Source organism: Schistosoma haematobium, chromosome 3 (genome assembly GCF_000699445.3).
Source record: "Schistosoma haematobium chromosome 3, whole genome shotgun sequence".
Taxonomy (NCBI): domain Eukaryota; kingdom Metazoa; phylum Platyhelminthes; class Trematoda; order Strigeidida; family Schistosomatidae; genus Schistosoma; species Schistosoma haematobium.
In genome coordinates, this window is record NC_067198.1 from 44,294,950 (window position 1) to 44,313,001 (window position 18,052).

The window sequence follows — 18,052 nt, forward strand, 5'->3', positions numbered from 1 at the left end:
CGAGGAATGCGTGAGTAGTAATGTATTTGTTAACCAGCACGAATATGTCACGCTATGTAGTAGCTCAACGGAAAGTGTCTTCAAGGTCATTGACTAAAACAACATGTACAGTCATTTAATGATAAATGTACATACAGTGAAAAATTGACAAACAAATACAAATAATATTAAAAACTATTTACAAAATAAGCTTGTCAGTCATATCTCCACATAATTTACGGACAATGACTAAGTACATTTTATTGAATAATTATTAGGCGACTAGAATATATATATAGTCCTTTTATTATAAGCTCTCATTTGGCCTATGGGCTATTGTTATACGACTTACCATTCTTTATTTAATCTCAACCAGATAGTTACAATCTCTCACACTCACAGCCACTTTATGCTCGATATTGTATATTACTTATTTTTCATTGTATAGCGTGATAAGGTCTAGTCTGTCTGTATATGAACTACATATGTCTGAAATATATTACTCGTACAGTGCAGGCTGAGATTGTGTTCTGTACTAAACGGGCAGAGCCAGAAGAGAAACTACTATATTAACGACCAATAAACGTTCAGAGTTTTGAAAGGCTGCTAATGATGGTTCGCATGTCATTCGTTAGGTTTAGTAAAATGTTAGTAAAATTTAACATTTTGATCGGTGATTTCATCACATGCTAATTGTTTATTTAAAACCCTGACATCGAACTCATTTAAATAGGGTGAGGGACAAGAGTTATGCTTACGTAGTCTCTTACGTAGTTTCTTCAAAACTTTGGTAGACTATCTTGCGTATGTCACCGTAAATTTGGACAGAAAACTGAGTAACGTATTCGAAACCTTGCTTTATTAGCTTATGGTTTCTAGGATCAGATTGTTCCGGTTTTCTGCTTGTCATAGTTATTTGTTCTCGATCGTTCTTACTGCAAAGTGCAAGTAAATTTTTCGAGCTTTCGCAGTCTTCGACTCACCTTTCCCCATGTTTATCTCAGCTTTGCTTAACTAAATTTCTCATACTTCCCCAGTACTCAACGTCTCTCAGGCCAGATGCGAACCGCTACACTCAATAATATGAGATTCCTTCATAAAGATAATTAGCCAGTCAACATAATCTGGGAAGTAAGTTATACTGTGTTCAGTTCTATTCATATGGTTATGATATTTCCAACTTGATAATGGATGGGTCCCGTTTGTTTTGTCCTCTTTAGAACGGTACGTATGTACTTCGGCATGAGTTGTTATACCCATTTGTCAGGCCAAACTCAAGAATGGTTGGGGAACTAACAGTATGAGTGATGACTGAAGATTAAGCATCAAAGATACAGTCCAAAAAATATATAAATTAGTAAAATAAAACCAAAAAAAGTTGTGAGGAATTGAGCGCAGAATTTGGGGAAGATGAATAATGGATGCACTTGTGCACTTGTGGTTACTGTAATCAAGCGAACCCCAACCAGTTAGCCTACACGTAGTAACATGGCTCAGTTCAGTTGTCGATTATGAGGGCTCTGATAAACATAGTCTTCTGATCGCAACAACCCAAACATTTTTGGATGTTTTCCTCTAAATGAGTAATGCTGCTACAAGGCTGGTCTGCATCATTATCAGGACTGATGATAAGTAATGCAGTCTCTCGTGTTCACTTCACTTACGCCAGCAGTTTCATTAGATTTCTCGATTCGGTGTCTACGAAATCTCCGGACTAATACAGAAAGCTTGCATAGCTTTTAGCAGATTGCGTCACCTGTGATACGGACAAGATGTTTGCCACGGATGTAGTGAGTACGCTATGCAGTAGTCCTCTCTATTTTTATTACTATGAATCATGGTCGTTATACGTAGTCATTTATAGGTTACTAGTATTTGATCATGTCAGGGAAGTCCCAATCACTGACTTCTCGCGGCGAGGTGTTGTTTATGAAATTGAGAGGACGAAAAGCGGTTATCCGGCGCTTTAACTGCGTTGGTGGACATGGAGAGTCCACCTGGGGGGGGGTTGGAAAACCCTGATTACAAACGAATGGTGAACATGGGCTCCAGTATCCTAAGGGAACAGATGGCGTATGAACCAATCAATGGTCACCGGCTACCATGGAACTGCATCTCCTTACTTTGCTTCACTGCCTTGTGGATCAGCCCTTCCGGTCAAAGGCTCCGAGTGTGGCCCCTTAAGAAAACCACCTGGTTCGGTTTGGGCACCCGGGCAGTATCATAGCCCTCACACATATCGTATGAGATTTGTGTGGCGCATATATATTTGATGCCCCTTTGTTCCACATACAATCGGTCAAGTGACATAATTTGACCTTAAAATTACTGCTGAATATTTTTCAGTTGGAGAACCACATACGCAAGGTTGCTGCGAAAAACATTTCACTGGGAGATTTGGAAATTCTTCTCTTCACGATGTCTGCAGTCATATCACCTTTGGAATCTATGTTTATATAAAGTGTTTTCTTTTCTACAGAGGTTATTTGTGCTCTATGCAGCTCAAGTTTTATATTCTAGTGAGTAAATATTGATTGATACCCGTGTCTATCATTACCAAAAGTGATTATTACATTATTCAGTTTACATAAAGACGAAGTCACTCATTATTCTCAGGACAAGCTACAACTGCCACTGAAAGTGTGTCTTTAGAGCGTGACCACGGGCTCATAACCACATAAAACCTAGGGATTGGTTCAGACTGCATCAGGGATGCAGCCAAGACAAGCAAATCTCTCGAATACATTTTCAGGCAGCTTGACACAATCGGCCTAGAGTTGCTTTTAACACTTTTTAAAATGCACACACGGCCCTGTCTTGAAGTCCAAGGTGTCATTGAGCTTCCTCTCTTCAAAAGAGACAAAAATCTCTTAGACCAAGTACAGAGACGGGCAACGAAGTAGGTGATATGTCTAAGACACGAATTTTACGAGGACAGACTCTGGCATCTGGGATTAGTTACGTTTAGATACAGAAGAATAAAAGGTGATCTATCAACATATTGGGTACAATAAACCACACTAACATGAGCATATTGCCAGAATATCAACAGGCCACTCAAGGCAACTTATATAAGGATTGGATATCAAATAGCGAACATTTATGAACCCTCTCACTTTTTCCCACTATGAGTTTCCCCCATAGCGGAAGTGACCATAGCCTACCTTCAGGGGGTAGCTCTAAGATGAAACTTGACAAACACGTACTTACTAAGGAGTTACCGTCCCTCTCTTGGACCAGATATGTCTGACACATGTTTCGGAACTCACCATGCTTATGATTACTGCATAGCCAGTAACTACTTCCAATCTTGCTTATTATCATCCCCGTTCTCCTCTTATCCTTTTGATTCCACGTTCTTAAACTTTACCAATTATTTTAATTATTTATTTTGAAACAGTTGTCTTCTGTTTGCGCTCGAAATAATTTATTATTTTCACATTGGAATCCACCAGCCACCTGTCTGGTAATATGATAGTTTTTGGTTGAGATCATGAATTAATTGATGTTAGACCACCGTTGGAAACCTGGAAGCACTGGATGGCCGTTTCGTCCTAGCATGGGACTCATCAGCAGTGCGAAACGGCTGTCCAGTGCTTCCAGGTTTCCAACGGTGGTCTAACATCAATTAATTCATGATCTCAACCAAAAACTTAACAATCTCCACAACCCCCATACTGATAATATGATAGTTGTTGGTATCCAGGATCCTTACCGACCTGAGACAAACGCGCTCACTCAAACTGCAAGATTTACAGACTCATAAATATCTACCAAACTGACTAGAACAAGTGTATTTGAGTGGCTGAACTACTAACTATTGAACATTGTCAAATACCTGAAACTTGCCGAACTATCAAGAATCGAGAGCAAAGAAACCAATCGGCTTATAGAAGCTCGCGAGAAAGACACACAAAGACACTTCTCGCTCAGATATAGCTCATTCTGCTATACTGAGGGGAGCAGCCTTAATCCTGGCAACACCGCTTTGCGTGATTTTCTCACGCTCGCTACCGGAAAATAGGAAGCTGGCTCACACCACACTGATTTTCAAAGGAAGTCGACGCAGCGAACCTTCAAGTTGCCGACCAGTGGCTCTTCTCTCTATACCTTCAAAAATCATGGAGTCCCTGATATGCGATGGTATATATGACTATTTCGTGCCAACAAACGTCGACTACCATCTGGAATCCACATGCACCCGGGTAGGCCATACGGAGCTAGGATCAAATACAAAGGCAAGTTGGAGCTGATCATTTCACTTGTGGGCTGTCTAGACGGTAAAAAATACATGTAAAGGACAGGGCCTACCACCTCGGCAAACCTCATATAGGTGGGCTACCTGTCCATTCATGTAAGGCTCATACAGACAAAAAGGAAGAAGCTCACGCGTTTCAAATTGAAAGTATAAACTGCTTATATATGAACGCCGCGAGTCTACCAAACAAATTGGATGAACTACGTGAACTTAGCAATGTTAATAAGGCCCATCTGATAGGAATATCTGAAACCTGGATATCTTCTCAGTTCTCGGACCATGAGTTAGCATTACCTGGGATATCTTTGTTCCGCAATTATAGAAAATCAGGATTTGAGGGCGGAGTAGCTGTTTACATACGTTCTTGCTTGGAGGTGCATCACGTTCATAACCTCGAGTTTAACAATCTTGAGGAATCTATATGATGCTCTTTAAGATTGTCCAGTACTTCGAGGTGTCTAGTCGGAGTCATTTACAGGAAGCCAACTGCCGACATCGAGTACGATAGTCGTATGCTGGAAGGACTATCCCGCTCTATCCGTCTGGGTTTCACACACATCCTGATTCTAGGGGACTTTAATCTCCCTAGAGTCAACTTCGCGGAACACACGTACACTGGAGGCGACAACTCAATTGAAGCTCGGTTCTTCAACCTCATCGATGACTTGGGCTTATATGAAAATGTGAGGTCGGCAACTCGTTGGAGAAACAGTCAGACACCATCGCGCTAGACTGTGTATTCACTAACGAAGAATTCCTAGTCGACAACCTCTCAATCCTGGCTCCTCTGGGAAAGAGCGATCATGCAGTCATAGCCTTCAGTTTTGTCATCAAAACTAAGCTAAGGTATCCCAACAATAATTTGCGTTGGAATTTTAAACGGCTGAATGTGCCAGCTCTACATGACTATCTACAACAGGTAGTTTGGGATGTTCACCCTCAACTCGATGTGGATGGTCATTGGGACTTCTTACTGCACACGCTCTTATGTGCTACAGACCATTCAGTTCCTCAAACGGTTCCAAAAAGCTGCAAGCCACCTACAGTAATCAAGAACCGTACCCTTCGCCTGCTAAGCCGCAAAAGGCACTGTTGGGCGGAATACAAACGAACTAATAACGATGAAGCGTATAGGCAATATAAACATATCAGGAACATATGCACGAAGGCTATAAGAGAAGATAGGCTTCAGTACCAGACAAAGCTTATGGACAAATTGGCCTCCAATCCTAAAAGCTTATTCCGTTATGCAGCCTCTCTTCGTCAAGCCAAAACTGGAGTTTCCCAACTGGTAGGTCTTAGCGGCCCGACCCACAACGATGGCGACGCCGCCAACCTTCTGGCTGAACATTACTCCCAGACATTTCAACCGAAGGACACTAACTTTACTGATGACAATTTCATTTGCAATTCCACACGACTTTCCGAAGTGAACCTTAGCTCTGACTTGGTGTTCCGGAAACGGCAGCACTTAAGATTAGACACATCTCCTGGCCCGGACATGGTCCATTCCGCCATACTGAGGGAAGCAGCCTCAATCTTGGCAACGGCTCTTAGCGTGATGTTCTCACACTCGCTAAGTCGAGGAAAACTAACGGAAAATTGGAGGCTGGCTCACATCACACCAATTTTCAAAGGTGGTCGACGCAATGAACCTTCAAGTTGCCGACCAGTGGCTCTTCTCTCAATACCTTCAAAAATCATGGAGTCCCTGATATGCGATGGTATAAATGACTATTTACTGTCCTTAAATTTCTTCTCACCCCAACAGCATGGTTTCAGGAAGGATTACTCTTGTATTAACAACCTGCTGACTGCAGTGGACAGATGGACAAGCATTCTTGATCACAAGGGAAAGGTTGGTATCATCTACCTAGATTTCTAAAAAGCTTTTGATAAGGTTAACCATACATGTCTTATCAATAAGCTCAAACAATTGGGTATCAGACCACCTCTAATTGACTGGCTGAGTTCATATCTGAAAAATCGACATTTAAGGGTCAGGGTTAACTTCACTTTATCTCAGGCTATGGAATGTCCTAGTGGGGTCCCCCAGGGCTCAGTACTAGGACCTCTCCTCTTCTCGATTTATATAAATGATCTTCAGCAGCGGTTATTGCCAGACTTATTACTTTTCTCTGATGACGTGAAAATTTGAAGAGAGATATGCAGGCACTTCAGGAGGACCTGACTCGACTTCAAAGTTGGGCAAATGACAACGGACTTACCTTTAACACTTCAAAGTGTAAAGTAGTCCATCTGTGACGTGTCGTAGACTACAGTTACAACTTAAGCAACTCCTATCTAGTAGTATCCCGAATCGAAAAATATTAAGGAGTCCTGGTGCCTTACGATTTGAAGTCTTACGCTAACTGTGACAAAAATGCCTTTCGAGCAAACCTTACACTGGTAACATTGAAGCGCATTTTCGGCCAGTATGACGGAAGAACTTTACATATAATCTTCAACAGTTTTATTCGTCCCGATTTAGAGTACGGAAAAAAAGTATCTCCTCCCTCACTTCGAAAGGATAAGGACACCTTGGAGCGTATCCAACTGCGAGCTACGAAATCAGTTCGAGGACTCAAATTTAAACCTTACGAAGAGCGCCTCCATTCACTTAACCTTTACCCATTAGAGTATAGACGTCTTAGAGGTGACCTTCTGATGGCTTGTAGTATCCTTAACACTTCTGGACATCCTCTCAAACACCTACTTAGGCTTAGTTCCAACACTAACCTAAGAGGTAACACCCAACAACTGGAGACACAACATCGCAAGACGGAATGTAGACACAACTTCTACACCTTAAGAGTTGTCAAATGCTGGAATCCGCTGCCGACTGAACTAGTTCAAGCGACTTCCTAGGAGTCCTTAAAGAAGAAGCTTGACCTATTCTTAAGGACTAAGGATAACATTTTATTATGCGTTACCAACTTCCTTTTTTAAAAATCTGTTATAGTTAGTATATCTAGGTTCCTGTCTGGAGGTATTGGTGATCTCCTGCTACTAGACACGGAAGCCTGTTAAGCGAAAGCTTCTTATATTCCGCCCACAACCTTTTGAACCATTTGAACCTTGGAGATGATTAAAAATTGAAGAACCTAACACGCGGGTTGATTTGGTTACAGATGTCCTTGGTAGGAATCTTAATGTTGTGATTGTTGGTTGAGTTGTGGATTTTAATTCTAACAGAATAAGTCGTTTAAAGTTACTTTCTTTATTTGATGCTTATGGAACAAACGTCAGGAGATACCTACCTGAAGGAACCCACATTAACATGATGGGAGATCCTGACGACTAATGCTGAACATCACTTTATGGGAAATGCAGTTCCTATGGGCGACTCACACAGTCCAGTGAATAGGGGATTATTTTTGTCCTGTTTTCGAAGAATTTCCACGAAAATCAGCGGATTTTTCCGGAAATTTCCTTCACTTGATTGGAATTTCTAGAATGCACAATCAGTTTATGTTGATTGTTTATTCTGTAAAGTTGGGAGTTTGTTGACTGTTTATTCTACAGATTAAGTTTACTGAGCCTAGAGACAAAGTTTCTCCTGTTGTCCCCAATTATTCGTCACCACTGAAAAGGCTCTAGAGCTCAGTTACTGATTATTCTAGCATTTATATACTATTACTTATGTGGCATTGTATGGTCAATGTAGGCTTACGTACGTTGTTAGCTTTATGAATACTAAGTGGGAGTTGATGACGCTCAGTTCAATTTGACGCTAGTTAGTAATTCACGTAAATCATCCAGTCGTTTATTTTAAAACTCGCTCTGGTCCAAATTTGTGTTTCGTTTGACTTCATCATCAGTTCTCTCAGTGCAGCTCTACATTATGGCCTCACTTTCAGTCAAACGTAGATGTTCATTTATTCCCGGCTAATATTATTTGATCAGGCCCTGTCGGGACAGAATCAGTGTCATATATGCAGCGCAAAATTGCGTGCAAATTCAAATAATATTAGCAAAATCATTTGGTATTTTTTAGTCCTAAGTCTATTGCCTGTTAAGTAAATGGTCGAATAGTCGTAATTTAGTCGATATCCAGTAGGAAATTCACCTAATCAATCATGAAACGTCTGACTAGTCACAGTAATGACACTTAAAACAGTTGTTTGTTTCTGTGCGTATTTGTCGTAGTTAATCTGTCAGCTACAACGCAGGACCAGACACGTATGTGCATCGATCCAAGTTGCCATACCCTTTTAGCACAACACGATGAGCACCGAATTCATAGAAGTAGTTACTTGAATGGTGGTAATATATAAAATGAATATTTTATGTAAAGATATAGTACAGGAAGAAGGAATTAGTTCATAGAAAGACAGGCATGAAGCGATTTTAATCTCATAGTTTAAGGAAGAACATACAGTGTATACACCTACGCCATTGTGATCGATTCTGAGCCATGACACACACAGTCTCCAACCATTGGTTACGATAGTCACGCGGACCTCGACCAAGTAGTCTGCATCTACCAACATGGCTCAGACTAGGAGTTAATGACTTCAAGCACTTATGCCACGTTCTGGTTGGACCGCCCCTAACTTTCTTCTAACCATCCCTAACACTAGTTAGCATTGCGCATCGTGGTAATCGGTGTTCAGGCATACGTAACACGTGACCCAACCATCTCAGTCGATGAAGATTCACAACCTCATCAACTGATTTACCCTCATTCCCTAATACCCAGTGTCTAACCTCACTATTACTTACCCGGTGATCCCAGCAGATGTGAGCAATATTTCTAAGACATCTGTGATCAAATACTAGTAGAATACAAGTATTTTCTACTTTTAATAATCATGTTTCGCAGCCGTAAAGTAGAACAGAATGAACTTCCGTACAATATACTTGTTTCTTAATTGATATACGAATATCTCGCCCTCGCAATAGGTGACGTAAGTTGGCAGAAACCAAACGAGCTTTTCGAATCCATGCAGAGATTTCGTCAGACACCAACCCATTATGGTGATCGGACTTCCAGGATAAGTGAAGTGGTCGACGCTTTCGACATCATGTGATAAATTAGCCTGCCTAGTGTTGTGGTCAGTTTGTTAGTATTAGGTCTACTATATTGTACGAAACGGGGATGATAAGTTGTGAAAAATAACCGTACCCTTAACCTATGATTTTTATAAAAACTTCGGCAACTGAATTCGCCACGATTGATTTCACTAACAATAAAGACTATCTAATGATGCACAAGTGCAAGTAAGTGGATCTGTAAAATAATGATATGAGATAAAAGACTTGCCTAGTAGTTGTCACAATGTCATTCACATCCCATTTTATATAACCGTATTTAGTTACTGTAATGTCTAAAAACAATCAACAATAAACTGCACAAAGTCTTATTCCGAAAAAACACTTCAGTTGTTTGATACAATAACTTTTTTCAGTATATCAGAGGTTGTAGTTTGTTTTTATCACCAAGTTAGACCCACAAGAAACAGAAAACAAACTGTTAGCTGTAACCATTTAATTAAATAAGCTTGACCACACCTTAATCATCAATACCTTATATATATTAAATTTTCACCTACTGAGTCTGTTAATTGCTCATACTGTCTGTCGAAAACCATGATCCATGTACTAATTATTGATCCGAAGAAACATGTCTGTTACAAATCCAGCCACTAGCCAATATGGCACAATTTTCGCGAACCGTTACGATTAGTTTCTGTTTAAAATACAGTTAAGTTGTGCTCGGGTGGCAAATTTTGGCACTGCAGAAGGTGAACTGCTAGTCATGCAATTCAACTGTCCAACTCAGGAGGATTTAGCTGAAAGGCATACCCATTTTCACGTACTATAAAATCAGTTCTTATGTATCAATCTACCAATCATAGGAGATTCTGTTAAGATTCAACATATGCAGCGCACCATTTTCATAATGAAGCTCTGTTTATAACATCAAATCATATGCGAATAATCCCTGCCGTATTTCTTCTCTCTCACAGCCTTGAAATTTTGGGTTCCAAAGAACATATTGTCCCGTAATGCTTCAAAGTCTTTCACGTATTGGGGATACATTTGCACGACTACCTTTCTTATTTTTTGTCGAATTAGTAGCAACAAAACGCGTTACTTTCCTTTATGATTACTGGAAACTCTATTCCAATTGGATAACATCGACCTGTCCTTCTTGTTTGTGTCCAGATGAATCTCATATCAGCTTCATTATCTCAGTCGGTAAGATTTTTGTTCTGTTTCGTCCATTTTTCATAGCTGTGGTTATAAAATTGAAGACTTTTACATTTGAAAATATTTTCCACCACATATTTATATCATCCGTAAAACTACTATATATAAATAAATTTCGAGTTCTAGCTTAAAGCTATCATTTAAGAGTCTTTAAAACCTTTGGTTCTTGTTAGTGAGAGTATAACTGTCAAATTATTTGATTGTTTCTTTGTTTATATTCGTTAATATCATGGGATTAATAGTGTAGTGGAACGTGTTTGAATTTATCTTTCCAGATGAAAGTTTTGCTTAAAAAACTAAGTGGTTGTCCCTTCAGGACATTTCAAAATCCATGAATTTATGCACCTGAAATTATCTCTTTCTAATGGTTCAGGTTTTTTGCTAGAGTTCAAATGTCTAATTACAAACTAGCTTACTAATAAACTTTTGTCAGTATCGTTTTACTAGGTAAAAAATAACTTATGGATATCTCTAAATTGATTGACTTGTGAGCTTGATACAAAAAGAAATCATGCTTTATTTCAGGTATCAGTCATGCGCATACAGCTACCGTCAGGGAAGTCCTACTTATCGCCTTCTGGCTACAGGGATGTTGTTTACAAATTTGGGAGGACCGAAAGCGAATGTCTGGAGCTTAAACGAGACTGGTGAATACGGAGCACTCATCTAAGGGTGTTGGAAATCCCTAGTTCCAAAACAATTGTGCATATAGGCTCCAAGATCCTGAGGAAGCAAGAGGCGTATGAACCTATTGTTGGTCACCGACTACCATGGGATCGCATCTCATAACGCTGCTTCGCTGGCTTATGTACCAGACCTCCAGGTCAAAGGCTTGGAGAGTGGTCCCCTAAGAAGACCATCTGCTTTGGTTTGGGTGCCCTGGCAGTATTCCAGTTCTCACACAAATCGAATGATTTGTGTGGCGCATATATATATATCAGTCAGTCAGTCAGTCAGCTACAACGTAGGACCAGGCACATATGTGCATCGGTCCAGGTTGCCATACCTCATTAGCACAGCAAGATGAACAGCGGATTCATAGGAGTGGTTAGGTCAAAGGTTGCGATAAGGATATAGTATAGGAAGAAAGAATTAGTTCGTAGACAGAAAGAATGAAGTGATTTTAGTCTCTTAGTTTAAGGGAAGACAGGGAGTGTATACACCGACGCCATTGTGATCGATTCCGAGCATATATATATATATATATCCTTGTACCAATGTTTGTTTAAATAAATAAATAAAAGACCGCTTGCTACCCATATTTAAGCTGGTCAATATAATTTGCAACTTTTAAAAAAATGCACTTCACAAATAGTACTAGTTTTTCTAATGTACTCCATAATAATATTTTATCTCCGTTCTATTTTTAATTTTCAGCTTTCATCATTTGTGCAGTCACCTCAGTTATTTACATTAAAGGCATTTTCACTGTTGTATTTATTGTAATAAATCTCTTTCTTGTTTGTATAATGTTTACGAATTATATGTCTTTATTGTACACTATCACGTTACCGACATTTCCACCCGCTTTATATTCTTTCTCTACTTATTTTTCCTCGTCGTCGTCTTCTTCTTCACTGTCATTACTTATACGATGGCATTGTATATTGGGCTGTTTATTACTCTCTACTTCACTTTTGTTTATGCTAATAAATTCAATATTCAGGCGTATACCACCTTATAAATATTTTATAATTATAATTCTTTATATCTCTGTACTATTTATCTCTTCATTGCCAATTATTATTAAGTCCTCATCAATAGAATTGACGAGATCCGATAATGCAAAATCATTGAGAATGATGATGATAACAACAACGACAACAGCAAATGATAAGCATTCATTTCATACAAATGTCATCTATGGATTAAATAATTTTTCATCAACGTGGTTATTCTATGTCTATACAATGGTTAAACCGAATTGTTGTGTCAAGCAATCTAATGTAAATAGTAATTGGCAATCTCTTTGTCTGCCTACAAATATTCATTTGTTTTCATCAAATGAGAATATTGTTCATGATGTAACTATTGTTTCTGAAGCAGCTTATCGATATGATATAATCTTACTAACTTGTTCTTATGGTTTATTGTGTATTTATATACTACTTCTATTGTATTGTTTAAGCATTACTGATATTTATGAGATCTTTATGTCATGTGTTAATATAGAGCTGGAATTATATCGACTTGGTCTAGTTGATTATATCACATTTCATTGGAATCGATTAGATGTACCACAAATTTTAATGTACTTTTGGTCATTCAAACTAGTGTCAGTGATTATTTTGGGTCCAGTATGCTGGGAAATTATTCCAACTGGTGATGTTAATGTTGATGAGATATCAGCGAAACTATTCAATTCTTCTACATTGAATGAATATTCTAATCTGGATACTGCTAATCAATCAACATTATCTATACTATACACAAGATTATTTGTTGGTCTTTTTGTACATGGATCAGAAACCTGGTTGTCAGTGTGTGGAGCAGCTGCATTTTTCGGTGCACTAGCTACTATTTTCGTTTCTATATTGGTCTTTTTATTGGATCCATCCCGTACTGGAACAGCTCGATTAGCAGTGGTAGCTGCAGAAGCTCCAGCTGATCCGCATACATGGAATGTAATTGATGATCCAGCGTTAGCTTTAGATCAAAATGATGTTATTGCTATGGAATTACTAGCTAGTACAGGATGGAATTGTGCTGTTGTCTTTTTGTTCTTAGCTTTCCAATCAGATATGCCTAATCTTCCACCAGTTTATCGTGCATCATGTTCTATGTATGGAATTATGGTTCTTGTGATTGCTTGTATCCATCCTATTCAAGCATTGATCAAGTCATTCTTATTACGTCTTGGGGCACCTGGTCAACAAACAAATTGGTCCGAACATGTACGACCATTGTGTTTTTGTGTTGTGCTAATTTTTGCAGCTTTCAATATGTTCACTTGTTTACCAAGAATATTAACAAATGACAAACTGGATTATATTCGTAATATGAATCACAGTGAAAATGCATCCTATTTAGCTGTTTTATCACATATTGGCTCATCGGAAGAAGCAATACTTGCGAGACGACTAAGAATATTTCTAAGCGGTTGTCAATTATTAATTAGCCTTGTAGTTACACTAATTGAATATGCTATTTATCAATACTCTTATCGATATCCTAATTGGACAGGATTTCAACCAACAATATTTTGGACAAAAGTGATTAGTTCAGTAATTGATTATTTTATTTCATTATTATCATTTCTAACAGTCTGTTGGTTAGTATTCTATGATTCTTTTGGAGTGTGTCGTTTGTTTATTATTTGTTGTTATTTCTCCTTAGTTTTATATCCATCAGCGCGTAGAGCATATATATGGATAAAATGGCGATTATTATGCACTAAACGTATGAATGATTTAGTTAATCCTAGTAAAATACAATTAGAACGGTATGGTGATACATGTCCAATATGTTTTGCTGAAATGACTATAACTACAGCAAAAATTACTAGATGTGGTCATCTTTATCATTCTGAATGTCTTATACAGTGGATGAAACATAAATTAACATGTCCTATATGTCAGTCAGATTTATTGTCGACTAGAGTGACTAATAAACGACGAGAAGTTACAAGTGCTCGTATGCAAGAGACTATAGTAGGTGAACAAAATTAAATAAGTTTAAAAGAAATTATTCAGAATTTTTGACTTTATTTATTATTATTACTATTACTACCAATACTACTACTATTACCATCATCATCATCATCCTTTTCACTGTCTAACCATTCGATATTAAACAAAAGTCAAACAAGAAATCACCTTTCAATCTTGTAAATGCAAATTGTTACTACTCTGTGCCTTCAATTGTACACTCATCATTATTATTTGTCAAGGATGTTTGTAAAATGGAGGCGCGTATAAATTCATAATGTCTATGTGAAGCCGCTTTTTTGTTTATTTTTGTTTTTTGTGTGTATGTACGTGACTTATTATCATGCATAGTACATAAAGAGAAGATTTACAATAAATTATTGACATATAATATTGTCTATTTTTTCAGAGAAATAATAAAGTTAGTTTCGGTGTGATTCATTTACCAGTTTTGAACTATATATCTTTTGTTTATAGATTAATGATATAGTCCAGTTGTCGCAACTGATCTAGAAAGTGTAAGTTCAGTACTATGATGTAATTGTTGAATGTCGAGTGTTAAACAATTGGTCACTTATAGTGAACAGAAATATATTTATTCTAGCTGTACATAGCCCAGGGCAGAGTTCGATAAAGAATGCTGATGGGCGGCCTATGCTCCTCCACGAGGAGTAACAGGCCTAAGTAATTAAGTAAAGCTGTACGTATAGTCAGTTGGAGATTATATCATCAACATTATTACTATTGTTTTTTTGTGTCTGGTTAAACTATAATAAGAATTTACCTCATTTATTAAATATGTTTCTACTGTTAACTTTAAACTACACTTTTGTTACTACCTAGTTATCCAAACTCCAAACAGGTGAAGCAAAGCTTTAATAATTAGAAGCTAGATGTTGTAATCATCAAACCGTCATACAAATCCCAGTATACTAAGTGAAAAATGATCAGTCAGCTACAATGTAAAACTAGGCACATATATGCATCGGTCCAAGTTGCCATACCTCATTAACACAACAAGATGGACACCGGGTTCATAAAAGTAGTTAATTCAGAGGTGGTAATATATAAAAGAAAGATTGCATATAAGGATATAGTACAAGAAGAAAGAATTAGTTCGTAAAAAGAAAGATATGAAGCAGTTTTAATCTCTTAGTTTAAGGGAAGACAGAGAGTGTATACACCGACGCTTTTGTAATCGATTCTGAACCATGTCACACACAGTCTCCAACCATTGGTTACGATAGTCACGCGGACCTCGACCAAGTAGTCTGCATCTACCAACATGGCTCAGACTAGGAGTTAATGACTTCAAGCACTGATATCACGTTTTGGTTTGGCTGCCCCTAACATTCTTCCAACCATCCCCAACACTAGTTAGCATTGCGCATCGTGGTAATCGGTGTTCAGGCATACGTAACACGTGACCCAACAATCTCAGTCGATGAAGATTCACAACCTCATCAACTGATTTACCCTCATTCCCTAATACCCAGTGTCTAACCTCACTATTACTTACCCGGTGATCCCAGCAGATGTGAGCAATATTTCTAAGACATCTGTGATCAACTACTAGTAGAATACGAGTAGTTTCTACTCTTAATGGCCACGTTTCGCAGACGTAGAGTAAAACAGAATGAACTGCCGCGCAGTATACTCGTCCTTTTGTTGATAGACGGATATCTCGTCTTCTCCATAGGTGACGTAAGTTGGCATAAGCCAAACGAGCTTTTCGAATCCATGCAGAGATTTCGTCAGACACCAACCCAGCACGTGAAAAATGATAATGAAGATGATCAATTTACAATCACGTATCGACTAAAATCAATAAATCATTTACTATTTACAACTATTGATGATTTCTTACGACTATTTAAACTGTTGGTTAACATATTAAGATTGAAAGGATTAAGTGCATATATATAATAACATGCAAATATGTAGCAAACAGATAATTTAGATATATTAAAAAACTAACCTCTCACTAATGGTAATCATTTATCATGTCTCATCAAGTCCTTCATGCTGATGGAATCCCACCAAGTTAGTTGCAACATGTCCACTGATCTAAGTGATACAGTGTCGTTGTGTACTTTTTTGCTGTTAGTAGGAATCACAGACTTACTTTCCAAGATATCTGGCTCTTGTCGGGAAAATTTGTCTAGATTCTCAAAGGAAACGATAAGGAATTCTAGCCTGGCTCACAGTATTTTTCAAAAATGTCATTACTATGCTACTTGGATAGAACTGACTTTCTGTAACGTACATGTTTTGTACTAATTAGTCATTGATTAATAATTAATGTCCTGTTGCGTAGTCCTTATGGATAATCGCTTCTTATCGATGTAGTTGTAATGAAGTAGATGATTATAGATCATTGATAAGTTAAATTAGGCCATGAGTATTAAATTGTCCTTATCTTTTACAACAAACTCCTACATCATCCTAAGTTTGCTTTTAACTTTTTCAACTACCCTCTGCAGACAGTTTCTAATTTATAACTCAACAGGATTACTTTGGTTTTGTGTTCTTTGAGCTGAATAATTCAATCTTAAACATTCCATAGTCTTTCTAGACAACATTATTAGCTGCAAAACTTTCAGTAGATATCTAGAACGACAATAAGAATTTCTTGAAATAAATCATTTGAATCAAATGTATACAACACTATGTAATTTTATACAGATATCAGAATTTAGTTTAAATTACTGGAAATTTATTAAATAGTGAGGATAAATAAGTGTATGATTATGTACAATGGTAGTTATCAATTAAACAATTGCCTATTGAATTTACAGTTCATTGCGTTGTTGTGTCTTGTTATTGGGGTTCAGTACGGCCTACAATGTTACAGATTTAGGAACATAAACGACAGGGCTTCTCTAATACGATCGATTTTCTTTGTAACTGACAACACCCAATTATGCTCAACACATCAAACCTCGACGGCTAAGGCAGGAAGAAGATGGAATTGCAGGTAAATTGATATTTTGTGGTAGAACAAGCAACTCAAACCACATTGGTATAAAAGTTGTTACTATGGTAGCAGAATATGACCTTCGAGCATGTAACGTCATCACGACTGGTTTGGTCATATAACTCTTCTGGCGATTTTGCAACTATGAGTATATCGTTTAAATAAACGGTTACACCTGTAATACCAGTTAATATGGTATCCATTAATTCTGGAATATCGCTGGTGCCATCTTTACTCCAAAAGGCAGTCGTTTATACTGAAATAAACATCTATGTGTGTTTATTGTCAGTAATTCACGGCATGAAGGGTCGAGCTCTACTTACAGATAGGCTTCGGCTAGATCTAGTTTTGCAAAGTAACTTTCACCGTTTAATATTGTAAGAAAGATCATCTGGAACTGATTAAGAATAATGATATTGTTCTTATCACATTTTGTAATCTTGTATAGAATATTCATCAATGATTTCTTGTTTATGGTACATCAAACTAAGAAAATTTAACTAAGTTCAGATTGTCCTTATTTTCATATTTAAGTTTTTCGATATTTAAAATAATCTTGCTTACCACAATAGACTTTGCAGTTATTAGATTTGGTAAAGTTTCATTGTTTAGGAACAAAAAAGTGAAATTTTGTCAAATGGTATCAGTGGATTAGATTAATTGTTGCAGTGGTACTTTTTAAAATGACCAGGGCGTGGCGAATAAACATCTTAGCAACGTTTTGCAAGTGGAGCAGTGAGCTAATAGCTGAAACATCCAACTTTTAATTGGTAGTTCGTATATTTGAACTCGTTCCCACCGACTTCAGTTTGAGCAACTGAATGGTATCATTAAATGTGACTGAATAATTCCTGGTTAGCGTTTTTTAGCGAGTTAGTTTTCTACGGTTTGGGGTCGCTAACCCCATTCCCAACCCTCCTCCTTTGTCTGGGTTTGGGACCGGCAGTAGCCCCAGAGGGGCTCCAGGCGGAGTTA

At 37.8% G+C, this 18,052-nt stretch overlaps 1 protein-coding gene across 1 annotated transcript; it reads left to right on the forward strand.

Moving 5' to 3' along the window:
• Positions 1 to 7,303: 7,303 nt before the first annotated feature.
• Positions 7,304 to 18,052, forward strand: MS3_00005853 (uncharacterized protein). The gene is made up of 3 exons (XM_012937668.3): positions 7,304 to 7,377; positions 10,210 to 10,441; positions 11,831 to 18,052. The coding sequence occupies exons 2-3, from the start codon at positions 10,249 to 10,251 to the stop codon at positions 14,119 to 14,121; spliced, it is 2,484 nt and encodes an 827-aa protein (XP_012793122.2). The 5' UTR covers positions 7,304 to 7,377; positions 10,210 to 10,248; the 3' UTR covers positions 14,122 to 18,052.